The 27,557-nt window shown below is 38.0% G+C and overlaps 1 protein-coding gene across 1 annotated transcript; it reads left to right on the forward strand.

Moving 5' to 3' along the window:
* LOC149169695 (uncharacterized) lies at positions 1–27,066 on the forward strand. The gene is made up of 5 exons (XM_089425295.1): positions 1–724; positions 897–1,006; positions 1,237–2,845; positions 26,614–26,828; positions 26,959–27,066. The coding sequence occupies exons 1-5, from the start codon at positions 1–3 to the stop codon at positions 27,064–27,066; spliced, it is 2,766 nt and encodes a 921-aa protein (XP_089281421.1).
* Positions 27,067–27,557: the final 491 nt, after the last annotated feature.

Raw genomic sequence — 27,557 nt, forward strand, 5'->3', positions numbered from 1 at the left:
ATGGAAAGTATTGAGGCAGATGGATACTCCTCGCAGGCCTCAAAGGACAGAATCCTTCATTTGGAGAAGCAGCAAAACAAAATCCTCTTGGATAAGGAAGAAGAATGGAGGATCAAGAGTAGGGCAATTTGGCTAAAATCTGGGGATGAAAACACTAGGTTCTTCCATAACTTTGCAAAAGGCAGGAAATCTGCAAATACTATTTGGCGCCTTAAAGATGAAGAAGGGAGGGAAGTCAGTTCCTTTCCAGAGCTTTCTGGTTTAGGACAAAGACATTTCCAGAATATTTTCGCAGATCCGGGAGAGGCTACCATTGCAGAAGTCATTCGAACAGCGCAATGCTTTCCTAGATTCATTGAGGAAGATGAAGCAGAAGAACTTACAATTCCGGTATCTAAGGAGGAGGTTGAAGCAGCCATGAAGCTCATGGGCAAGGATAAAAGTCCAAGCCCAGATGGCTGGACTATAAAACTGTTTCTCCATTTTTATGATCAAATAGGATCCGAAATAACTGAGGTAGTTGAAGAGTCAAGACAGAAAGGAGAAGTCTACAGACCTTTCAATTCAACCTTTATTGCTCTTATTCCAAAGAAGGATGATCCGGAAAGTTTTGAAGACTTCAGACCAATCTCACTGTGTAATTGCATCTACAAGATTATTGCAAAGGTTATTGCTCTCAGAATTGCTCCAATCCTGTCAAGAAATATATCAATGGAACAATTTGGTTTCCTGGATGGAAGACAAATTCATGAAGCCATTGGTGTAGCCCAGGAGGTTATTCATAGTGTCAGACTGAAGAAAAAGAAGGGAGCAGTACTCAAAATCGACCTCTCTAAAGCATATGACCGAATAAGCTGGCTCTACCTCCGGATGCTGCTAACTCATGTGGGTTTCAGCTATTCTTTTATTAGCTGGATCATGGGCTGCATCACAAATGTCAGCTTTGCAGTACTGGTCAATGGAGCAGCTTCCTCATTTTTTAACAGCCAGAGAGGCCTCAGGCAAGGTTGTCTGTTATCCCCTCTCCTGTTTCTTCTCGTGGCAGAAGGGCTAAGTAGATTGATTCACAAAGCCAGAAGAGAGGAGAAGGTAAAAGGTATTGAGGTAGCAATCAATCTTTTCATCACTCATCTTCTTTTTGTTGATGATATTTTGATTTTCACCAATGGATCTTTCAGTGAACTAAAGGAGTTAAAATGCATTTTCGATCTATTTCTGAAAGCAACTGGAATGCAGATAAACTCTAGGAAATCCCAAGCATGTGTGGCAGATTTTGAAAGAAGAGAAAGGAATAGAATGGCTAATCTATTCCCTTTCCCCATTCAGCCACTGGACTCCCCCTTCAAATACCTGGGTTTTTGGTTAAAGCCAGCAGCATATAAAAAAGAGGATTGGAACTGGCTCATTGCAAAGATAGAAGCCAGAATTTCCCACTGGAGTTTCAGGTGGCTATCCAGAGCTGGCAGATTGACTCTTATCAAATCTGTCATGTTAGCCATTCCAGTATACTGGGCTGCTTTGACTTGGATCCCCAAAGGAGTGATGGAGAAAATCAGAAGAATTTGTTGCAGATTTCTATGGGCAGGATCAAAGGAGTCCTCGGTGTTACCCTGGGTAGCCTGGGACAAAGTGGCCAGACCAAAAGATTGGGGAGGATGGGGAATTAAAAGACTCCCTGAGTTCAGCCTCTCTTTAGCAGCTAAATCAGGTTGGAGGCTAATAACTATGGAAAATCTATGGACAAGGGTGGTGAAAAGGAAGTACATCGATCCAGTCCCTTTGGAAGATTGGATTCGGAGTCAAAATAAGAAGATAAAGAATATTTCAGCCATCTGGAAGGCCACGGTGGAAGCCTTTTCAGTGATTGAGCAAGGATTAGCTTGGAAAGTGGGAGATGGAAGACAGATCAGGATTGGCAGAGATCCCTGGGTAGGATGCAATGAAGCTTTTGCCTTATCACCAGGGCTTCTTAGACACCTTGACAGTAAAGGTATTACATCATTAAATCAGGTGGAGAAAGTTGGCCAGTCTACTATCTGGGGACAGGCTTGGAAGAATGATGTAGAATTAGGAATAAATGTCAGATGGAAGAACGAGTGGGAGGTGTTCATCAAAGAATTGCAACGCTCAAATGTCAGGATAAAAGATGAACCAGATTGCTTGATGTGGGCTCAAAGTAAAACTGGGGACTATTCCCCAAAAGATGGATACTCTTTCTTAATGGGAAAGAAGGGATGGGGAGTACCAGATTGGTGGGCAAAAAACATTTGGAAACTCAAATGTCCAGTAAAGGCCAGGCTCTTTCTCTGGTGCATTTTAAAAAGGAAGGTCCCAACATGGGAAATTTTACAAGCCAGGTTTCTAGTTGGGCCTGGGCGATGCCCTTTATGCAAGTCTGAAGAGGAAACCATCAGTCATCTTTTCACAACTTGTGCAGTCTCTAAAAAGATATGGGAGGAGGTCACTGTTCTGCTCAAGGTTAAAGCTCAGTGGGGTCATGATCCTCTGGAAGCAGCCTGGAGGAAATGGTGGCAAAACTTTCCGGAGGGGAACATGAGAAACCTGCCCCTTATCTTCTGTTGGGGTGTTTGGCTTGCTAGAAACAAAAGTCTGTTTCAAGACAAGGACACCCCTACTTCCGTCATTGCCATCAATATTGCTGCCATATACTCTGCCATACCGCCCCCTGAAGACAAAAATCCTAAAATAAATCAAAAGCCAATCAATATACAGGAGGGCATACCATGTGGTTTTTTTGATGGGGCTTCCCAAAACAATAGGGCTGGAGCGGGCTTGTGCATACACATCAATCCGGAACACTCTTTAAAAGCTTCTGTTGGGCTGGGTACAGGCACAAATAACTATGCTGAATTATCTGCTTTGCGCTATCTCTTATGCTGGCTTCTTCACAGAAATATCAACACAATACAGATTTTTGGGGACTCACTAAATGTCATAAAATGGGTCAATGGAAATGCATCTTGTCAAAATCAGATTTTGAAGACACTTGTTGAAGAAATTTCTTTTTTAAAGGCATCTTTTAATAAGTTTTCTATCTGCCACATTTACAGGGATAAGAATGAGGAAGCAGACCAGCTTTCTAAGGCTGGTCTACAACAGGATCTGGGCAGCTGGACAGTAGAAGAGATCAGACAGGGGCAGTCATACATAACAAACCAGCCCCCTTATGCTCAGCCACTATGATCACAGCTCTTATTTCATTTTTGACAGCAGTCTTCTCGGATTTTTATGTTTTTTTTTATGTTTATACAGTCTCTCCATATCATACCTCGGTCCCTTTATATTTTCTCAGATGCAAAAGCTACAGCAACAGACTTATATATATGTTGTTTTATGTTCTTCATATGTTATAGACACTTAAAATTTTTGTAAGGGGTTGTTTTCCTTCGTCGAAGGAGACCCCAGTTTTTGATTGACTTCTCAATGTGAGTTTATATATGCCTCCAGCAGGGAGGAAGACTGTACAGGTTTTTTCAAACAGCAGAACAGCTCCTAAATGTAGAGCAGATCAGCAAACAAATGAGCCAGTTGTGTGGCTTAAGACATCATCAGCATGTAAAACTTTTTATAGTTTCATAATAAAAAGTTTTGATTTTTTCCTCGGAAAAAAAAGGTGCATACTTATGGATGTTTTAAGTTGTTTATGTGTTGTAAATTGTTTCTTAGACTGATATAAAACCTATAACAGTGAAACAATGCAGCAAATAATAAAACACATAAGACAACAATTTAATTAGGAGTTCACCCAAAACTCTTGGGGTACGTCTCCATGATCTCTATTCAACTTGATTAGGCTCTCTGGGATTATGGTCTAAGTTCTTTTTACAAGCTCTTGGCTCAACTCCACTGTTTTACATAGAAACAATGGGTTTAGACACCATTTTTTCCCTGGCTCTTGAAGCTCTCGGCTCTCGCTCTGGCTCTTAGATCTAGCTCTAGCTCTTGGCTCTGGTTCTTGGTTCTAGCTCTGGCTCTTCAGCTCTAGTTCTGGCACTGGCTCTTTGGCTCTGGCTTCCTTCTTTGCCTCTGCTTCCTGCTTTGGATTAGCATTCTGCGCTCCTGTCTCAGCACTGCCCTCTACACTGCCTTCTCCATCTCTGTCATTTTGTTAGTATGTGGCTTTAAAGCCAATCGGCGTTGTCTGTTCGTTTCCCCTTCTCAGGCTCTCTGGCTTCCGGCCTTTGTCTACTCAAATCCCCCTATGAGCATTAGCAATCATTGCTAAACACCTTCAGGGATGGTGGCCACCTGTTCTGTAATGGAAGGAACCATCAGTGCTTGAAATCCCCCAAAAACAGTTGTTCCCTATTTACACAGAAAACACTGTAAACACGAGAAAATCTACCAAAACGTAGTCTATCAGACTTCAAATTATATCGCATCCACCCTAATATCGCATTAGGTCCATCTTTGGCTACTATCACACTCTCCACCATTGATCTATGGGATCTCTGATCCAATGGTCACCATGCATTTTCAGGTGGCTTAGGAGTATGGGGGTTACCCGCTTGAAAAGGCGATTTCCCTGTTCCTCTGCCAAGCCATGTGTCATTCATTGTGTGGGATCGGGTGGAGCTAGCCCAAAAATATTTACCGCTTGAGGCCCACCCAAAATCCGTCTTTACGGAACTCAAACTATATAGATCGTGCCTAAATTCCCCTTCAAGTCCGGTTTTATTGCTTTCGGGCATTTTCCTTTGTATTTGTAAGAATAAATTAAAACACTGAAATACCGTCGAATGGCTTCATGGCGAACTTCAAACAATATAAGTTTGCATTTATAAACCCTTTCGGGTCTAGATTCATCGCTTATCGCATCACATATGTGTTTTGGGTAAAATCCCAAATATACGTGAAAATCGAAATTCCTCGACCTGAAATTTTATATAATCAGGGTTTGAAAACTTATCGGGTCCGAACTTTTTATCGGCATCGGGGGTCGTTGATCGCTGATATCAGCGATCACAATGTCGCTCGACTCGGGGTTATGTGCATCGCTGATGTTGATTCGTCGATCCGATCATCGGTGATCAGCGTATCGCGTGATCACAATCGCCAGATCCAGTGTCCCAATATCACATATGTGTCTGCCTCCAATCTAATACATTGGGTCAGTGGATTGGAGGTTTCTCCCCTTTCCTCTTAAGTCTGCTCTTTTTCCCTGGTCCGATGCAATTTCCCTTTATAAGGGTTTTTTGCCCATTTTGGAGGATTTTTCCTCTTTTTCTAAAGAACATAGGGCATCTTCTTTTGGTGATAACTTCTGCATCCCAAGTCCATTTTTGCTCGTTCAAGTTGCAGTAGATTCAGAATGAAAATATCTCTGAATGGGGCCATGTCTAGGAACTTCCTTGGACTTTCATTTTCCTCTATGAGGAACACTTAGACTTATGAGTCTATCCAAAATTTATTTTGGATCATTGATTAAGGGCAACCACCTCTAGGATTTACTGTATATCCCACCATTCACTAGTTAAGGATTCCTAGGTCGACCGAGGTAACAACAAATCCAACTTTACCGCAACCCAAAATCTGGTTCAGGCGTTACTAGGCCAAGGCTTTACCGCAATCCAAAATTTGATTCAGGGATCACTAGGTCATGTGTTCTTTCTTTCAGAGACCACCTCACTTATTTTCGAATCCATATGGCAATCCAAATCAACTAAAAACATGAGAACCCATTACACCGTGGTTATCTAGAAATGGTAAGGCAAGGTTGAAGAACATTATTGCACCTGACAAAACCCATGCCAATGAAAACAATAGAACTAAGAACACACATGCATAACCATGCATGCCAAAACTAGCGAGGAAATCACACATGCAAATCAATACTTGCAAGTAATTCCATAGTAGCTCCTTGATCCTACTCTTCCTTGCTTGATCTTTGCTTCCTCTTACCTTCTTTGCTTTCCTTGATCCAAAGATGAAGTGCTCCAATAAAAATCTAAGTGTACAAGAGTGTGTGAGAGAGAGAATAGAGAGACAGCTCCAAAACTGAACTAACAAAAGGTACCAAATGGTCCTCATAAGCCTTTTTATTAATTAGGCCTCTATTTTCTTCATTTTCCATTAGTTTCCTTCATTTTCCTCCTCACATGCAACTTGTGACCTTTCACCTTCCTTTTCTACTAATTTATTTTATTTTCATAAATAAAATTCCAATTAATGCCTCATTCCTTTCCAAAGTCTTTGCCATTGCCTTTTCTAGTTTCCTTTATCCATAATAAACCAATTGAACACCCACACTAGGATGTCTTTCCCAACATTCAGCTTGGACTAAGTGTCCCATGACTGTGGTTATTATTTTTCCTTTATTAACTTTTATTACATGGAATTTTCACCGGGGTTGTTACAAAAAAGTTGGAACCGTGCTTTGAAACCAGGAACACAGGCCCCCTAGGGCCATCAATGGGACCGCAAGGCCACATAGATTAATGACATGCATAGGGGGTGATGTGGCGCTCTGATGTGATCTGTGGCACCACAATTCAATCTTTTAGCAAGTCCAAGGGGCCAAAATTAACTGACATAAGTCACTCCCATAGGAGGCCACATGGGTCATGTGATGTCAGCATGACGTATCATGGTCTTGAAAGTCTGGCAATGGATGGAAACTGAAAAACAAAAATGTATGTGGAATTCTTTGGGAAATCACTAAGAATCAAGAGCAGGGTGTGTGACATTGGAGGTAGTTTTGAAATAATATACGGAAGTCATAATGGATATTGTCTACAACAAGTGATGGTAAGGTTGTCATCTTCAGACATTAGGTCAATGGTGAAAACCTTGAAAGTGCACAAGAGTTGGAAAACGTTTTCTAAGGCTTGCAAATAGGAGGAGTGGTGACAGAGGACATGGATTCATCAATTCACTATCCACTGGGTGGATTCAAAGCTATGTTAAGTTGCATAGGGTCAAGTTTCAAGAGGTGATAGAACTCGATAGATGAAACACCCTCTTGTATGTTAACGTAAAAGAAATTTTTATCCCGCCTCCCAGGCATCAGAGGAATTGGATAGAGGCACTAAGAGGGATGCCCAAGGTTTAAGTCAGGGTTACATGGCAAGGAAAAGGTGGCTGCCACTTACGTATGATGGGGCACTTGTCTAGATAGTCACACAGGGACCACATGGGTTCCATGTGGTAAGCTGGGAGGTCATGGTAGACTCTGAAAGGACAAAATTTAAAGGCCATAACTCTCAATCTAGGAAGCCAATCAAGGCATATCTTATATCGTTGGAAAGGTATTAACGAGATGAACATAATGGCATCATTGGTTTTGAGTTTGAAAAGGTTGGAAAAGAGATAAAATTTTAGATCTCGCCCCCATAATTGTACCTTGGAGGTTGGATCATCGTAATAACTCCCTCCTTCTACCCTTAGTAGGGGCTATGGATAGTAGGGGGTATGTTAAAATTCTAAATACACACTTGGTTGTGTGTATGAAAGTTGTAATTTTGTTTAAATCATCAATGGAGTTATTTCTTTTTCCTTGGATTAATAAAAAGAATAAGTTGCATTACTCAAGAAGAAATGAGAAAAACATTAACCCTTACATGAATAATGACAATTTCCCTTCAAGTGGACGGACTATAATTCCATTACCTTTAAATACCAATCATAGTGCTCCCTCAATCTAAAAGAATAATGAAGTTGTTTTAACTGTTGATTTGGGTAATGCACTTGGTAAAGTGAATATGTATATGCCTATTATTGAATTGATTAAAATTTTTCTTCAAAGAAACCAAGTCAAAAGATTCTTTAACATTAACAAAGTATCTAAATACCCTCTTTTTATTCTACAAAATATGCACTATGAAATAAGAAATGGAGGGCATATACCTTTCTTCCTCACATTAGTAGTTAAAAAATTGTTACTTCATAACTATATGCTTGATTATAGTGCTTCCTCGAAGTTAATGAATCAACTTCAATTGTATATTACTAGGCCTCATAGAAATGTTTGTGATTTTGATTCTAAATAAATCAAGGTCCATGTTCTTATTAAAGACTTAGAGGTTTTTCTTGCTGCTTGTTCTAATATAACCATGCTTATGGATGTTTTGGTGGTAGATATCCCTAATGCATTGGGCATGCTCCTGTAAAAAGTGGCCATTACCTTAGGAGGGAATTTGCAAATGGATTTATCATATGAAACTATTCTCACTCCTAATGGTAAACCATTATTAATTAGAGACTCTACTTCGAGGTACTATGTAGAGGACCTAAGTGATACTATCTAATAAGCTTCCTATCCTAGTAGAGAATTATGAATCCATCATGATTCCACTATGAAACCAACTAAGGACAATCCTTAGGATTTGTTTATATTCCCTTTTGCTTCAAGAGAGAATATTAATGACGAAGCTAGGGAAATTAGGGACAAAGAATATCAACATGTAGAACCTTTGAGCCTTGATATTCCTTAGAAACATTTTGACATTCATACTCCTTTTGGAAATAGTAATTCAGAAGAAAGGAGTAGCATAGGGAATGACACATACCATTTGAATGATGATATGAGGAATCATGTATGTTATTTTGTTAATATCTATATGCTAGTACAATTTCAAGAAAAATAAGAATGTTGGGATTCTTTGTTGGATCTTATGGATTCCATTTTTTTCTCTAATTATAGCTTTAGATGATATTTTAATACAAATTTACTTCAGCGGAAAAATAAATGGGGATCTTGGGTTAGAGAATAGTTTCAGGAAAATTTGAAAGATCTCATCGAGAAAATAAATTTCTTGGAAATAACAAATTCCTCCAACAAATTTACGTGGAGCAACAAACAATATGGACCGGACCATATTGATGTTCGTTTAGATAAATTCTTAATAGAAAAATCATTCTTGTCTCAAAATATATTGGTCTATTTTCGAATACTTTCTTTGAATAGTTTGGATTACAAATTAATTGTTCTTAAAATCACTAAAAGTAACAATTGTGTGCCCCTTCCCTTCCATTATTGTCTAATAGGCAAGAAGGTTGAGTTTCAATGATCTTATAAAGGAATTCTAGAGTGAATGGGTCATGGGAAGCCCAATGACAATCTAGGAACAAAAGATTAAGTGATTAAAAAGTGAATTAAAAAAATGGGCTCAACAACAACAAACAGAGAGACAATCAATGATACAGCTACATGAAAAGAGAATGGAAATTATACAATCCGAAACAGAGGATAGCCCTAGGACAAATGGCCTACATAAGGAAGAAAGGGAATAATTTTCATCTTATCATAAAGCATTAAAAGAGGAAGAGGAAATTGGCATTTAAAGTCCCAGAGTATTTGGTTAAGGGAAGTATATATGAATGCAATTGTTTTCATAAACAGAAAATAACCGAGTCTGGAAAAATAACATCAAAGAGATAATAGCAAGAGGTACTAAAATCGTGGAATTTTCTCAACTTAAAGAGGAGGTGATCTATCACTTTATTAATTTGTATAGCAACAAGGCCCCAATAAGCTCTGAAGCGGAATTATCAATGTTGGAACAAATTCCTGAATATGTATCTCAGGAGGATAACCTTGCTTAGATAAAAGATCCCACTAAGAGGAAATCCATCAGGTAGTATTCTCCTTTAACTTGGACAAAGCTCCAAGACCTGATGGATTTTATTCCCACTTCTATCATCAGTTTTTGGAGATAATAAAAATAGATTTTTGTAGAATGGCGGGTTACAATTTTAAGAATAATCACATGAGGGGTGGAATTAATTCTTCATTTTTAGTGTTGATTCCATAAGAATTAATCATTGTTTATTTTTCAATATTCAAGCCCATTTCGCTTTGTAATGTTTCACATAAAGTGATTTCAAAGATTTTGTCCATAAGACTTAACCCCATTCTTTCAAAAATAATATCAAAAAATCAAAGAGTGTTTGTGCATCAACATAAAATATTTGATATCATCTTTCTTATTTAAGAGGCTATTAATTCTAGTCAAAATCAAGGAGGCAAAGGCATGATTATCAAACTTCAAATGGAAAATTCCTTTGACAGAGTGATTCATTAATTCTTATTAAGTGGTGACAAAATTTAACTTTGATTCTAAATTCATTCATTGAATTTCTCTTTTCACAAAATTTATTTGGATTTCCCCCTAGTTAACGGAAGAGTGGTTGGGTTTTTCCATGCCTCATGGGGCCTTCCCCAAGACTATCCCTTATCTCCCTTCTTGTATATCATTATGGAATATTCCCTCGACCACATATTGGAATTTGAAACAAGATTTGAACACCTCCCAGGAGTCAGGTTTGTCAGAGGCAACAAGAGCATCAATCACTCTCAATTTATTCATGATATAATTTTGATGGGTGGAGCTTCCTCAATAATATAAATAATATTAAAATGGGTTCTAAATAATTTTCTTGAAGCTTTGGAAGGTCAAAAAAATTATAGGAAATCTCATGTCTATACATGGAATATTTCATTTAGAAAGAAAAGAAAAATTGGAAGAATAATGGGGTTTCAATCAGTGGAAACATGTAAAGAATTTAAATATTTAGGCATTCCAATTTGCCTAAAATCACACTCAACCCAAGCTTGGGAAGGTGTTCTTTCAAAATTCAAAGGAAAGTTTGTTTCATGGGGGGCTAGATGGCTTAATCTTGCAAGACATGTTGTTATGATTAAATCAGTCATCCTCTGCTTTACCACTTTATCAATTTTAGCGCTTCTTGCTCCACAAAGAATTCTCTTTTTCCTGGCAAAATAAATTCACAATTTCTATGGAAAGGATGTAAAACAACTACAAATAAATTCCATATGATTAAATGGGCTACTGTGAAGCATCGTAAAAATCATGAAGGGATTGGAATTAGGGACTCTATGCTAATGAATAAAGCAATAGGGGGGAAATTGGTTTAGAGATTCATCACCCAAGAAGAAGACTGATGGAAGGCAATTCTCAAGGAAAAATAACTTCAAGGAAAGAGAATAAAAAGTATAAATTCAATTCAATCCTAAATAGGGTGCTCCCCAATCAAGAAATTATATTTGTATCAATAGCCCCTCTCCTTCGCAGGTCTATATTGGAAGCCAGGAAATGGGGAAAACATAAAATTATGGATTAATAAAATAATGGATCGGTAGCCACTAGAAAATTTATAGGATTTTCTTCCTCTAAGAGAATTCTTATGTGCTCAAATAAAATTCATACTAGCTGATATTTCTAGTTGGGACGAGGAAGTTAATTGGGTTGGATGGAAATTTAGAAATATTCCACATAATCTTCGGCACTTGGCCTTCAAGCTTCGTGATCAACTAGTGGAATGCACGCCATGAAGATCAGAGGAATAAAATCAAGTAGGATGGAATGCCTTGGTTTATTTGGTGAAGGACAGATTTTTTACTCTTCTCTTCCAATCTCAAGTTCCTCCAAATCTCAACACTTGGAAAAATATGGAAAGCTAACATTAATCCAAAGGTAAACTATTTTTGTTGGCTTCTTTCTCATAGAAAAATTTTGATAGCTGAGAATTTAAGAAAGGGAGGCATTCATCGCCCCTCTCAGTGTCCTTTTTTCTTGCCTCAAGTGGAACACATCTCCCATATGAGCTTGGATGTAAGCAATTGCCCCACTCTCTAGTAGAGTAAAATGTCCCTCTACGTTTCAAGAATTCTTCTCTTCATAGACAACAAATTATGTTGGAATCTATTCAAGGAAACCTCTCTTTCAAATTTATTGGGAAGCTCTCCTAAATGTTGGAAAGTATGCTTAGCAAGGAACAATCTTCAATAACATGAATACTCCTCCCCATAGCACAATGATGAAATCAATCTCATTGTTTGCTAAGTTTGGAGCTCAAAAGATAGACTAAAACTCTTCTCAACAAACCTTAGACCAAATGGAATGGGATTGGCTCAAAATTTTTATAGTTTTAGACAACTGCATAGGATGGAACAAGCCTAAAATAGATAAAAGTTGGAAGCTAAGACTGGCACAGGTAGAATTAAGAGAATGGAAGAGCTTGTGACAAGGTTGGATTCTCTATTTCGATGAGGCATCCAAATGAAACCTAGGGGTGGAAAGAGAGGGAGGGGTACTCTATAGTCTAGAGGAGGACAAATTGTTCAAGTACTAATGGGATCTTGGTCATATGAAAAATAATCAAGTAGAGATATATGGTCTCTACCAAAGACTTTTTTTAACCAAAAAAACATCAGGTGGACACACTTATGATTATGGGATATTCTCTCCTAATCACGCATCATCTGGTCAAAGGCTCCCTCCCAAGGGATAAAACTATGGAAAACATCATGAAAAGAATCAAGAAAATTGTGGGAGATATCCCATCCAAAGCATATTTCAAAGTCCTAAGATAAATCAACAAAGAAGCAAATGAGTATGCTAACAAAGGGTGTAAATTGAACGTAGGTGAATTAAAGATTAATGGAAAGATCGGGCCTGCTATAGTTCCCTAGTGGTGGACGAAGTATATTAAAAAAATATCTAGTAGCGTTATTTGTTGTAAATTGTTTATTCTAATGGGGTATTTTTTCAACGTATTCACCTACAAAACCCCTTTTTTTTATTGCTCGGATATACTCTCCCTAGGAAAATTATGTATTCCTATTGGAAAGGAGAAAACAGTTGGAGAATTTTGGTAAATTAGATTTATAATTCCTGATGTATTTTTTGTGAACCAAATGCAGAATTAAATAATACAAATATGCTTTCTGGTTAAAAGAAAGAAGTTATCTCTGAAGGTACACTACAAACCACTTTATCAACTTTAGGAGCACACTTCGAGATTTGATATCAAAGGAAAGTATAATGGACATTGTAGTCAATATATGAAATACATTAGAATATAAACCTCTCTAATTGAAATACCCTCTTATAGAGATTGTGCACTACACTAATGTATAAATAATAACAAAAATATTGTACAGGCACCTCAAAAATCCCAGGTCAAGCATTTCTCACAATGATTTGGAACCAAAATATGTTCAAAATGATGAATCTTTCATCTTAACCATGCACAGTATATGTTGTTGCAAAGGTGATTTTATTTCTAAAAAAACCCATCAAGACAATGTTTCAAGGGTAGAACAAGATGCATTCCATGGATGAAAATTCAAGATTAATTGTATTCCATTCTTTGGAATCAAATTTCACTATAGAATTAGACAAATAAATGAAAACAAAAGAGCTCTTTTTATTGTGAAATTTGAAACCTTTGATGTATCTTAGAATGCAAGGTACCAAAATGTGGTCATTACCTATAAGAACCTTGTATGACTAGAAGAAAAACTTTAGAAAGGTGACTTTAAGGCAATGAATGGTAATATTGAATTATAAAAATAAATATCAAATACTATTCGAATAGTCTCTAATGTTAGTATGATTGTTAACCAAAATTCAAATAAAGCTATGCATCTAACTTGTTCAATATCTAGATGCAACAAATTTTCCCGTCAAATAATTGTCTTCAAATATAACCTAACATTTACTTCCCAAAGAATCCAATAAGAACCTTGATAAATTAAATATTTTTCAAGTTTCACATTCCCATTTCAACCAGATAATAAAAAGTGTCTCCCATATGTTGAAATCACAAAGAATAATTTCTTTTCAAGGTGTGATTAGTGTGTCTCCATTGCTAGTAAATCAAATGCTTGTAAATTATATTTCACTTTAGACTTATATTTGTAAAAATAGGTTCAAACTTCATTGTGAATAATTATCTAAAATCCTTAAGGTGCTTAACAAACCTATAGTGGATATATTTGGGGCATTTTTGTACAATAATGCTACATTAAAGTACTTACCAAATGATAATTGTCTAGTAAGCATGCATATCATTTGGGAACTTACCACCAATTTTATTATTGTAAATGGATAATTTTCTAAGTTGGATCAAAAATCATTACTTGATTTCATTTTCATCCCTTTTCAAGATGAGGGTTTATTGTAGCAACTGCAACACCCTCCAAAATTTTGGCATGTACTCAAATTTCGGAACCTACTGTGGATCCTGTGATTGATCATCCCTTAGTCACTTATTTGGTAAGCTTATGATCTCAAGCTTCCCTCTTCTATCTTAAGAGTCATTCATGATTTTATCTTTATATAGTATGTGTCATATTTGGGCATGGGCATTATAGCTTTTCATGCAAAGGGAAGCTTTTTTTGCTTCAATGGGAAATATTTGTGAGAATGGGTTGTCCTCACCACATAGACATGTTTAACAGTCATTTCACACACTCTTGCACAAGTGTCGCCTTTATCCTCTAAAAGTCTATGATTGGGGTTGCATTTGTCATATGTTGCCACAAAGGTTGTTACATTAAGTGAAGTATGTGGTATATGTTCTGGATGGTGTATGTTGTATCACTAAGTGTTCAAGTGTGTGATCATAGTCAAGTTATATCCCTGTTCACATCAGTTCCATTGAACCCACACTTAACCAAATTCTGGAGTTTCCCCAACAACCTGGCCTCATCCAGCTTTCATGAACTACGCACTTCGCATCTGCAACCCTCAAGCTTTTCCCTTGCCTACTAGAACATCACAATGCACAGAAATCCTAGCCTCCCTTAGCATTCAAAACTACGCAGTGGTTTCCTCCAGTGTCCTCCCTCATCCGAAAGCCATTGTCTCTAGAAACTACGAAGTTTTATCCCTCAACTACCCAGTCTGCCTTGCATCCTAAAACTGTACAGATGTGTCCACCCAGGCCCTCATCTCACAATAGTGCCTTGTATCCTGAAATTATGTAGGTGTGTCCTCCCAGGCCCTCATCCTGCAGCAGTGCCTTGCATCCTAAAACTGCGCAATTTTGTCCCTTAGCTGCCCAGTCTACCTTGGATCCCAAAACTACACAAATGTGTCCTCCCAAAGCCTCATCCCACAACAGTCACTGCCCACTGAAACTGCGCAATTGTGTCTCTCAGGGGCCATGAATAAGGATGACATGCTATATGACTCTCAAGGAGTTGAGGAGAAAGATAAGCAGACCAAGGAAGTACGATAGAAGATCGGGACCGCATGAAGACTCTATCGGGTGCATAACCCTTTAGAGGTTAGGTATGCAAAACAAAGAACATATTCAAAATACACCTCTTATTGTAGCTTTAAGGACTTCTCATCATTTTCATATCATTATGTCTTCAATAACATGCATGGTTTCAAGCACTGAAATTAATTCCATGTGTTTCCTCTACATGTCTTACTCCCTTTCTCTTCTTGGATCAATTGTCATGTTTTGACATGTTTGGTTGTTATGTCATGTTTGTGAATCGTTCTGGTGAACTTGAAGGTTGGTCTTTTCGTATACAAGTTTTCATAGCCATGTAAATACCTATCGCACTCATACACAAAGTTGTAATCATTGTCATACAAGTGTCATCACGGTCGTCCAAAGGTTTATCCCAAGTCTCACCCATGTCGCTTTTACCTCTAGACATTCGCGCACTGGGAAATGTTTTGTCTTGTTGTCCCAGTGGTCTATGTTTTCATGTTGTTGAAGTATGCTAAGTGTGTGATTATAATGTCAAGTCCTCACTAGTTCACTTACCTCCCACACTTAGCCATTTTTCTGAAAATCCTTCTGACCGGACAACACCCTCTCACCAGATGCCGACTAAGCTGCACTACATAGTCTTAGCCCTCAGTGGTGTTTCTCTGCTTCCTGGAACTGTGCAGTGCTTGAGATTTTCCTCTGGGTCAGTTGCACTATGCAATCCCAGAGGTGAGTAGCCTATCCTCCTTCCCAGAACTACGTAGAAACTGCCTCAAAGCCCGATCTGAACTGTGCACTTTGCAAGATCAGTGATCAAGCCTCCTTCCTTCTTATTGGAACCCCACAATGTGAAGAGACCTTGGCCTGCACTACTCCAAGAAACGTGTAGAGGTGTCCTCCAAGTGACCTCCCTCAGCCGAGAATCATTTCTCTCATAAAGTGTAGAGAGCTATCCTCTGGTCCCTCTGTTATTCGGCCTTGTCTTCCCTTAGGAAACTACAGAGAGGTGCCCCTCAGGGTCCCACCTTGCAACGGCCATTGGTTTCCTCAACTACACAATCCTACATCCCAATGGCCAATACACATTTTTCCCTCACAGTGAAGATTGTGCCCCGGAGTTCCTCATCTAAGCCCAAGCTATGCTCTGTGCAGTCTCAGTGACGAGTCTCCCTCTCTGTTACCTAGAACTGCACAGTGCGCAATTACTGGGCCCTCTTCCCATATTGACATTTTTCCTAGGACCATACCATGGAAAACAATCCATCATCCTAAACTAGGAGGTTTTGGATTTGATGTCATCCCGTCAAGAGTGAATTGCAGGAACAGGTACACTAATGGATCATGGCGAGATGATGAACGAGATGAAGAAGTAGCGAACATGCTAGGAGATTTACTTGCAGTTAGATGTACAAAAAAAGCTAAAGTGAAAGGAACACATGCATGTAACCATCTTACAAGACCAAGACCATTAAAGACCCCGCAGTGCCAAGCCGTATAGAGGTGAAAACAAATCACATCCAAGAACACATCCATCACTCAGCAACAACAACATCTTGACATTGCCACCATAGTGAGCTAGTACATGTCAGCAATGTCATGTCAAGTTGTGTCATGAGTTATCAAGGCCACATCACTCCTATGTGCCATATATGTTGTAACCGAATGTAATGTAAAGTGAAATTCCAACAGGCACAAATGAAGATGAAGAGTCATGTTAGTTAAAAAGTCATATGACATTGAATGGTAATGAGGGTAGTCCAAGAGTCACAAGGCTCAAACATCACCCTTTACCCCTCCCATTGTATGTGCAAGGAATTTTCACCTTGGCTCCTCCCACGAAGCATGGAGATTTTTCAGTCAGTTCTTTGAGGAGCGAGGAGTGGCTCCAATGTCCCACTACTGGGACTAGTGATGTATGGTGTACAAATGTGTCTTGGGACTTTTTCTTAATTCAGAAGCTTGTTAAGGCTAGCACATTTTCACACATGTTTTATAGATGTTTGTAAGTCTACTCTTTAGGCATTTGTAATGCATGTTTGCTTAACCTGTACTAAGATAGTTGAACTACTTTAGTTGTTTCGGTACGTACATTGTTGAGAATGTGTTGTATTGGTTATCGCTAATGTCTCATCCTTGCGAACTACTCTGAGGGATATTAGACAAACCTATCTTGTTTACTAATGATTGTCACATTTGTGTGGACTACTCTAATGGATGGTGTACGTGTTTTCCCTTGCATTTCGATTTTAACGACTACTGCATCCACTAGAAACTATTCCACTGGATGTTGGATAGACCCTTTCTAGTTTGTGTGTGCCTCTTCCTGGGTGGTACTACTACCTCTCACTTAGAGGCTCACTTTACTCTCCCCCTTTACAATAAGAGAACCTAGAAATATGTTACATTACTCACTCACCAGGCACACTTACCTTGTTGTTTGAATATACCAACATAACACTCTCATGTGCTGATAGCTAAAGCCAAGGCAGATCTCTAAGTATATGGAAACTGGTCCTTTTTATCAGATGGGACTCCTACACCAAATGGTGTGAGGTCTAGTTGGTACTTCATATCAGGGATATACCATTGGTTGATGGATTTCCATCACCGTCAATAAAATGGCACTAGAAGGAGGGCCCGATGAAAGGTTGCACCCATAGATTCTGGTTTGAATCCCTTATTTTAAATGGCTCTTCCTAAAATCATAATCCCGGGATGTTTTTCTAAAAATCCTAACCGTACCATCCCTGTGGAAGTTATTCATGACCTGTCCAAGTTGAAGTTCAATGGTGAGGGTGAATTGTCTTTTGATGTGCATATGCTTCAAGTTATGACTCTTTTCCATTGTCACTAAATAAAGTCTGAATATGTCTAGGCTATACTACTCCCCCTCACATTCAAAGGTCATGTTGAATGTTGGTGTCATACATTACCCACTGCTTCTATCGATTCATTAGGCCAGCTTGGTGAGATTATGATGAAATATTTCGATAAGTATAGCCATGGGGATGTCTGTGAAAAAATATGTCGTTCAAGAATGGAGCATGATGAATCAGTTGAGGACTTTACTGGACAGTTCCTTCACCTCTATTACGAAATTCCTGACAAACTTTTGAACCCGGATTTCTTGAGACAAGAGTTTAAATGTTTGATTCATGTTTCCTAATACAATGAACCTCTGTTAGGTCCCTATAATACTAGTGATCCCCCATTACTATTGTCGTTGTATCCCTTATTGTTATTATTGCACCCCTATTGTCCCCATATTGTTATTATTGTGCCCCATAGAATCCCTCTATTGTTATTTTTATGCCTTTATATTATTATTGTTAGGTCAACTTGGTTATATTGTGACCCCGTAAACTCCTATATATAGAAAGGAGGTTTTGTCATTTGAATCATCTAAGAATTGTTCATTTGTGTAATGTAAAGGAGGTTTCCCCCTTGAAAAGGCTTATTTCTAAGGCGTTGATCTATCTTTTCTATCCTTTTATGAGTTGGTTCCTTAACATTTGGTATCAGAGCTTTGGATTCTAGGGTTTCGCTACTCCAAACAGGTCATCGTGCCATTTTCACTATAACTTTTTTCTGCGACGTTTCAAAAGCTAAAAAAACCCCATTTGGGTCGAAATAGTTCTGAACTTTAGGTCCAAATTTCAGAGCTTTTCTCACTATATTTGCAAAGATATGATCTGAGGAAGTTGGAATTTTCGCAGACTCCCAAATTACATTCCAAACAGGTGACCTGGGGAGAATTGCCATAACTTTTGTTTTGAGCATCAGATTGAAATCTCGTCAGAAGTTTCAGAAAGAGGACAACCTCTAGTTTTCTATGTATCAATTTTAGGTACTAATGTCGAAACAATGAATGTGGCATGTCGTATAAGTTCGCTCTACTGAACTTGTCTATAATTAGGTCACCGTGGGAGATTTGGCATAACTCTTCCTTGGAGAATCCAATTTTGATCAGACTAGTGGCATTGGAAAGAGGACGCAGAGGGCTATGGTAGGTCACGATTTCAGAACTGGGAGATCCAAAATTACAGAGGTACATCAGATTCAATATCGAGCTCCTACAAGTGAAAATAGTGTGTATTTTTTAAATTTTTGCATAAGCTTGGTTTGAAAAATTAGTTTGAAGGAATTCAAAGGGCATAGTGAAGCATCATTATTGGTAATTGATGCCCCAAAGAAAGAAAATGGAAACACCTAGTAAGCAACCTAAAAGCTCTAGCATGACTCATGAAGAAGAGGAAGAAATGCAACATGATATATCAATATTACAAAACCAAGTGCAACAAGTTTAACTCGCACAAAAGGTAACAGAAAATAAGATGGATGGTTTAAAGAAAGATGTAGAATCTAAGATGGATGGTTTCAAGAAAGGCGTAGAAGCTAAAATGAATGACCTGGAAGCTAATATGGACGGCATAGAAACTAAGATGGATGGCGTGGAAGCTAAGATGGATGGCATGGATGCTAAGATGGATGCTAAGATGAATATCATGGATGATAAGATGGAAGAATTGAAGATAAATTTGAATAAGTTGCTACAAGAAATGGTCACTAATGGTGAAAGGGTAGTAAAGGAAACTCATGATTAGAAAAAAATAAATGTTAATCATGATTTCATAGACTCTAATGTTGGATTGAAGACCCACCATGTTCCAAAAATCGATATGAGGAAGTTTGATGGCAAGGATCCCGAAACATGGATACTACAGATGGAGCAATTTTTCGATCTGCATAATATGCAAAACACACAAAGGGTACGTATTGCAACTTTATATTTGGAACCAAATCAGTTTGTATGATATCGATGGCTTTGCTCTTGTAAAAAATTGTCACTTGGGAAATTTTTATGGAAGAAATAATATCACATTATGAGGATACAAAAAGCAACACCTTTTTTAGCCAATTGATAAATATCAAACAAAAGGGTTCAATGATGGAGCACATTGAGGACTTCCAAAAATTGAACATAAGGTTAAGAGATATTCCAAAGGAGCATATGGTTGATGTGTTCATAGGGACTTTAAAGGATAATATCCAACATGAGGTTTGCCTTTGGGAACCTGATTCATTAGAGAAGGCATTCAGGTTAGCAAGAAAAATGGAAAGCAAAATTATGGCAACCAGGAAGCCTACCACTCACAACTATAAAGATGGAAGTGTTGCTACCCCTAGCCTTCCACAACCTACAAGGTTTACACCACAACAATTCGAAGAAAAAAGAGAAAAAGGGCTTTGTTATAGTTGTGATAGAAAATACACTAAAGGTCATAAGTGTGCTGAGAAGAAATTATTCTACATAGATTGTGAAGAGGAGGAAGAAAAGGAACAAGAAATGTCAAAAGAAGAGGATATACTCCAAGAACAAACCCTAGATAAAGAAGAAATGAATCTGAACATATCTTGTAATGCATTGGCTGGAATTACTAGTTCTCAAACTATCAATATGGAAGGACATATCAAGAAGAAAAAGGTAATAGTGTTGATTGATTCGGGAAGTACCCATAATTTTATTCATTGTAAGATAGCAAAGGAATTGAATTACTTCCTATATGTAGCACCAGAGTGTCAAGTGATGGTTGCAAGTGAAGGAACCATAAATTGCTCAAGAAAGTGCCATAATATCAAGTTATCCATGGGAGAATATGTATTGAATAGCCCAATGCTTTCCATTACAATGGGTGGTGTTGATGTTGTACTAGGAGTCCAATGGCTACAATCCTTAGGTACAAAAGCTTTTAATTTTCAAGAACTTTTCATGAAATTTTCTGCAGAAGGAAGGAAGTTGAATTAAGGGGTATTGCAAGGAAACCAGGAAAGGTAATCAACTCTAACAGTATGACAAAGCTTCTAAAGAAGGAACAACGAGGTGTAATTGCACAATTATGTTCATTAGAGGTTCCCACATCGAAATCATCTATTTCTCCATATCTCCAAAAAGTCTTTGACAATCATTCTAGGGTATTTGAGACTCCCAAAGGTCTCCCACCTATTCATGATCATGATCATGCTATTCATTTGATTCCAAGAAGTGTTCCTCCAAACATCAGGCCGTACAGATATCCCTATTCCCAAAAGAGTGAAATTGAACGTATGGTTGCAGAAATGCTAGAGGCTGCTATAATTCAACCTAGTCAATGTTCTTTCTCTACTCCAGTAGTATTAATTCACAGGAAGGATGGATCATGGCGCATGTGTCCAGATTATAGGGAGCTCAACAAGCTCACTATTAAATATAAATTTTCCATTCCTATCATTGATGAATTATTGGATGAATTGCATGGATCAATTTACTTCATCAAGTTGGATCTTCGTTTAGGATATCATCAAATCAGAATGAAGACTGAAGACATTCCAAAAACAGCATTTAGCACTTATGAGGGTCATTATGAATTTTTGGTCGTGCCTTTTGGCCTTACTAATGCACCTTCTACATTTAAAGGTTTGATGAATTCCATTTCCAAACCCTTCCTTAGAAAATTTGTGTTAGTATTTTTTTATGATATACTACTCTATATCAAGTCTTGGAAGGATCGTGTCCAACATGTTGACATGGTGCTCAAACTATTGGAGGAGAAACAATTACATGCAAAAATATCCAAATGTTTCATTGGAGTACAAGAGGTGGAATATCTAGGTCATATTGCATCTCATGAAGGTGTTAAGGTAGACCCTAGCAAAATTAAAACCATTAAGGAATGGAAAATCCCCACATCCATAAAGCATCTACGAGGATTTCTCGAGTTGACAGGGTATTATCGCAAGTTTGTTAAGAATTATGGGAGAATAAGAGCGCCTCTAACAACATTATTGGAGAAAGATGCATTTTCATGGACTCCAGAAGCAACGAAGGCCTTTGAACATCTTAAAGAGGCAATGTGCCAAGCACCAGTCTTAGCTACACCATACTTCACAAAAACCTTTATTGTGGAATGTGATGCCTCATGAAATGGAATCAGTGTTGTTTTAATGCAAGAAGAAAGACCCATTGCTTTCAAAAGTCGTCCAATCGGAGGAAAGTATTTACACAAAGCTATTTATGAGAAGGAAATGTTGGCAATACTACATGCACTTAAGAAATGGCGACCCTACCTAATGGGAAGACACTTCAAGGTAAAAATAGATCATGATAGTCTTAAATACTTTTTAGAACAAATATTATCTTCAGAAGAGCAGCAAAAATGGGTCACAAAGATGTTGGGTTATGACTTTGAAATCAACTACAAAAAAGGGAAGCAAAATGTTGTGGCAGATGCACTCTCAAGAAAGGATGAGGATGTGGAAGCATTTCTTTGTGCCATTTCTATTATCCAACCAGATTGGATAAATGAAGCAAGGGATGAATGGAAGAATGGCGAGGAAGTGTGGGCACTCATTCAAAAGATACAACAAGATCCCAGTACATCTAATACATTTATCTGGAAAAATTATTCGTTATGGTACAAGGATCGGGTATAGCTATGTAAGAATTCCCAACTCAAACAAAATATTCTTAGGGAATTGCACACCTCTCCCTTAGGAGGGCACTCAGGATTTCTAAAAGCCTACCACAAGGTTAAGAAGGATTTTTTTTGGGATGGCCTTAAATCATATATTCAAAAGTTTGTGGCGGAATGGTTGGTTTGCCAACAAAATAAAGTTGAAACAACTAAGACTCCAGGATATTACAACCTTTATCCATTCCAAGCCAACACTGGGAGGAGGTTTCAATGGATTTTATCATAGGTTTACCCAAGTCAAGGAAAGAGTTTTATCATGGTGGTAATGGACAGAATTACCAAGTATGCACACTTTTGTGCATTATCTCATCCATTTAAAGCGAGTACAATTTCTACTGCATTTATGGAAACAATTCAAAAGCTACATGGAAACCCAAAGATTATTCTAAGTGACAGAGATCCCATTTTCACTGGAAATTTTTGGATAGAATTATTTTCTTGTCTTGGTACTCAGTTAGCTCATAACTCATCTTATCATCCTCAATCTGATGGGCAAACTGAGATAGTAAACAAATGTTTGGAAGGATATCTTCATTTCTTTGTATCTGATAAACAGACACAATGGGTCAAATGGTTGCCTCTGGCTGAATGGTGGTATAACACTTCCTTCCATACTGCAACAAAAACAACCCCTTTTATGGCACTTTATGGATATCATACACCATTCATCACATCATATTTAAGAGAAAATTTTAAGGTTCAAGCAGTGGAAGATCACATCGAGCATCACCAACAAGTTCTCCAGCTCTTAAAGGATAACCTCACCTTGGCACAGAATAGAATGAAACAGCAGGAAGATCATCATCGCAGCGAAAGAAGTTTTGATGTAGGAGATTAGGTATTCCTATGGCTACAACCATATAAACAAATGTCCCTCAAGCAAGTTAAGAAGGATAAAAAATTATCACCAAAGTATTATGGTTCGTACAAGGTGTTGCAAAAGATAGGTACTATGGCATACAAATTGGAGCTTCCTGCAGCTTCTCGAGTGCACCCAGGTTTCCATGTTTCATGCTTAAAGAAGGTTATAGGTGACAAACTTCCAGTTCAGACAATATTTCCAGAACTTGATGAGGAAGGAAAAATCATATTGGAACCTGAAGCAGTCAAAGAAACAAGAACTCGACAGCTACGAAATAGATCAATTTCAGAGTATCTCATCAAGTGGAAGAACTTACCCATTTAAGATTCCACATGGGAGGATGAGAATTTTATATAGAAGCATCTAGAACTACTCAAGAATTGAGGACAACACTCTTTTGAAGGAGAGGGGCATGTTAGGTTCCTAAAATATTAGTGATACACCCATTACTATTGTCGTTGTATCCCTTATTGTTATTATTGTGCCCCTATTGTCCACATATTGTTATTATTGTGCCCCATAGAATCCCTCTATTGTTATTTTTGTGCCTTTATATTATTATTGTTAGGTCGGCTTGGTTATATTGTGACCCCGTAGACTCCTATATATAGAAAGGAAGTTTTGTCATTTGAATCATCTAAGAATTGCCCATTTGTGTAATGTAAAGGAGGTTGCCCCCTTGAAGAGGCTTATTTCTAAGGCGTTGAGCTATCGTTTCTATCTTTTTTTGAGCTGGTTTCATAACAACCTCCTGATTTCCCTTCCTCCCCAACTCTTGCGAATCATGAGGCACCTCAGATTGTAGGGAGGAGCCCACCACCCCGTTTGTTCCTTGTCCTCCTCCTTTATCATTCCCAATGTGGGTGCCCCCCTATGGTGATCATGAAGTTGAGAAATATGTGCATCAAGTCCCCAACCCATCTTCTCATTCATCTCCTGCTTCAATGGAGGAAATTCCATAATGGCTCAGGAAGCCTACAGTGAAGACTTACTCCTCCATTTCACAAAAGGACGTCAATATTCATAACTCAAGTCTCTAATATGATCTTCATCTCTGCCACACTCTATCATCTATAAGTAATGACTCCTTGTACCATGAATCACTTGCAGGGAAAATTTTAGGGGCTAATATTTGTCGATGGGCTAATTTTCTATACTTTTTCCAAAAAAAATATTCACCAATTTCCATTTTTTTTCTAAAAATAATTCGCCCAAGTTTTATAGTTTGAAATTATTTTACCTTAAAAATCACCAAGATCTTATATATACTAATATAATATAATAAAAAATTCATATATTTTTATAAAAATATCATCAAAAAATTAATAATTTGTCTATTATAGATTGCTAAGATTCGCCAAGGTTTCTAAACTTTCAAATAGATATCCATCCTTAAAATTATCCCTGCTCGCTTGATCAATCCGCTTCACCAGCTAGTTGTTTGCATTCTCTTTCTTCTCAATCTGCTAGCTCAAATTGTGATCAGGCACAGGTAGTCACATTACACAGGCAAAGGAGCAGAAAGGTGAGGACACTATCAATCTTCCCTCTTTGTTTCAAAATTGTCTACATCAAAACAATGAGCTTCCACTGTTGAATGATTCTTAATATGCTAATATCGGTGGAACATCTTGTACAATCAATTATTTTGATCAACCCCAGACTTGGATAGTCATCACTCCCATGCTTCCATATGTCATGATGAATACCCAAACACATCATGTGATCTTCTGGTTTCTCATGAAGATTCTAATTCAGATCTAGAATATGCTTCAATCAAAGAAGATGCCCATATCGAAACTTCCTCTTCACCTCACTGTCCCTTGCGTCCTACCATTCACAACGCATCTACATATGTCAAAGATACTCCATGTTCTCTTGATTCTTCATCTGATGAGTTATCTCATCAATTGACATAAGGCAGTGAGGTTGTCCATGATGAAATTGAAAATAGTCAAATCATAGGGTATGCTTCCCATTCCCCATCATCTCTTCTTTTACATGAAGACAACTCTTCAAATTAGCTTTCTCATGGGATGTCACCAATGCATTTATCGTTGAATGTACTATTAGAAGAGCCTCTTCAACTGAGTAATATGATTTTTGTTGAATCTGAAAAATCTGGTGAAATATGTGATAGAGATGGTTGTTGTTTGGAGAGAAGTTTTGAAATTAGTAAAAACAACCACCCTCAACCCATGCATGATCTGGTTCAAGCTTCAAAATGTGATTCTGAAATTGTGGAAAGTTCTGGGACGTGCCAGGGAGTCAAGGCACTTCAATGTCTGTTGATGCTTATGTCAGGACTTCGTGACGGTGGTAAGCCCCCCAAACCAAATCAGATCTGGTATCTCACGCACAATCGGTCTATCTACATGGTTTCATTCAGTGTGAATTTCTGTGTAAAAAATGTTTAGTATTCCGAGTGTGATCTCTCAAATTTTCAAAAATTTCACTTATGACTAAATTCACAGATCTATTATAGTGCATCCATCTTCATGCAAATATCTCATGTCATACTTGGGTTGGGAATGTCTGTCTCTCATGAAGCCATGGAATTGTGAAGTTGATCATCTCAAAGACTATCTTTTCCCGCAATCATACTTATCGAATTTCCCACTTCATGGTCAGCTCCTCGATCTTCTTTTGAATCTTTTATTGCAAATATGTCCTCTCATCACAATAGAAATCTCCTTGTCTAATGATGAACACAGAATCTGTCACACAAATCAAGTTCCTCTCCATTCACCTCGCCTCAACTGATTTCATAGATTCACAGTGATAGAATCCTTCTTAAACTCTTGTGATGACTATGATGCTTGCGCAATTGGTCACTAGTTACAGGAAGGTGATCCAGCATATCTAGCTCACAAAGAACTTGGTTTGATTTTTCAAAGAGTTCGCAAGGTTGTTCAAATGTATTTTTCTTTGTTCATTACAAACCGAGAATCTGACGTCCCAACTAGCTCATCTGATCATTTCTCTATCTTTGGTGACTATCATTCGGCTTATCATTTTCCCATCAACACATCTGATGATAGTTGCTTCACGCTCTCAGATCTCCATTGCTTAACATCTCTCTCTTCATATTTCTGTCAAGCAGGTGAGGTACTTCAACCTTCGCTGATGGTTATGGCAGGTCTGCATTGTCTTGGCATGACCACCGAGGATGATCAGATCTATTTTTCTTTACAATATTCCCATTGTGATCCTACTTCTCGAATCGAAAATCCATCTTTTCAGATATCATGAGGCTTTCAAGACAGCGATTACGAATTTTACGATCCATCGTTGAATGGCTGGAACAATCTTACTTGGCAAGCTCTATTGCAGGCAGCAAGTTTCAATCCTTCCTCGTGCTTTCTAAGAAGCTCAGTGAAGAAGAGGATGCAACCACAAGAAGCTTCCGAGGTTTGTTGAAAAGTGGTATCCATCATGGAGGTAAGCATGTGGATTGGGTAAAAGTAGTTGTTGTGACACGTATTTATGTCTAGAGGTAAGGCCTTCCTTCCTGTGTGCAAGTTTTTGTATTTTCTGTTGCACATAACTTTTTATCTATTTTAACTGTTCATATCTTTATGGATGCAGGTCCGAAACAACTACGATGGCTTCACTAGAAATTTCATTACACGTAACCCCGACCATCTAGCTATTAGGATAGGAGTATGGATAGGAGTAGGATTAGTTGCATCTTAGTTTTCCTTTCCTTACACTCATCTTGCACTCATTCTCGGTAGTTAGTTTTGCTTTTCTTATTATGCTTTCACATCATGTTGGTTTTAGTCATGTTGTTCTCTTGTCTTTTGATTTTTTTTCCTGGTTTTGTGTCTTCTTTCTTTTTTCTTTGTTTTCTTCCTTGTTGAGTTTTGCTTTTTTCTTCACTACGTGAATAAGTGTTGTGCCTAGACTTGAATCCTGGCTTTTGAATGTGTATGTCGCTGAAGTTCAAAGAGTCTTGTGACACTGTATCCCTTTGCTAGTCCTATGTTCATCTTATTTATGTTTGGTTGTAACTTTTGTCCGATGATATCTTGACGGAATATAAAATCGTCTGTAAGGAGAGTTTTGGTCCAACCATGAACTCGTGTCTAATATGGGAACCTCATGCCTATACTCTATTTTCTTCTTTGGTGTTTTCAAGCTTATCCAACTAGTAGAAATGGAGAAGGGGAAAATCTAAACGAGAA

The sequence above is a fragment of the Pinus tabuliformis genome, chromosome 4_2 (assembly GCF_031772625.1).
Source record: "Pinus tabuliformis cultivar Carrire ecotype Pingquan chromosome 4_2, CPIR1, whole genome shotgun sequence".
Lineage (NCBI taxonomy): Eukaryota > Viridiplantae > Streptophyta > Pinopsida > Pinales > Pinaceae > Pinus > Pinus tabuliformis.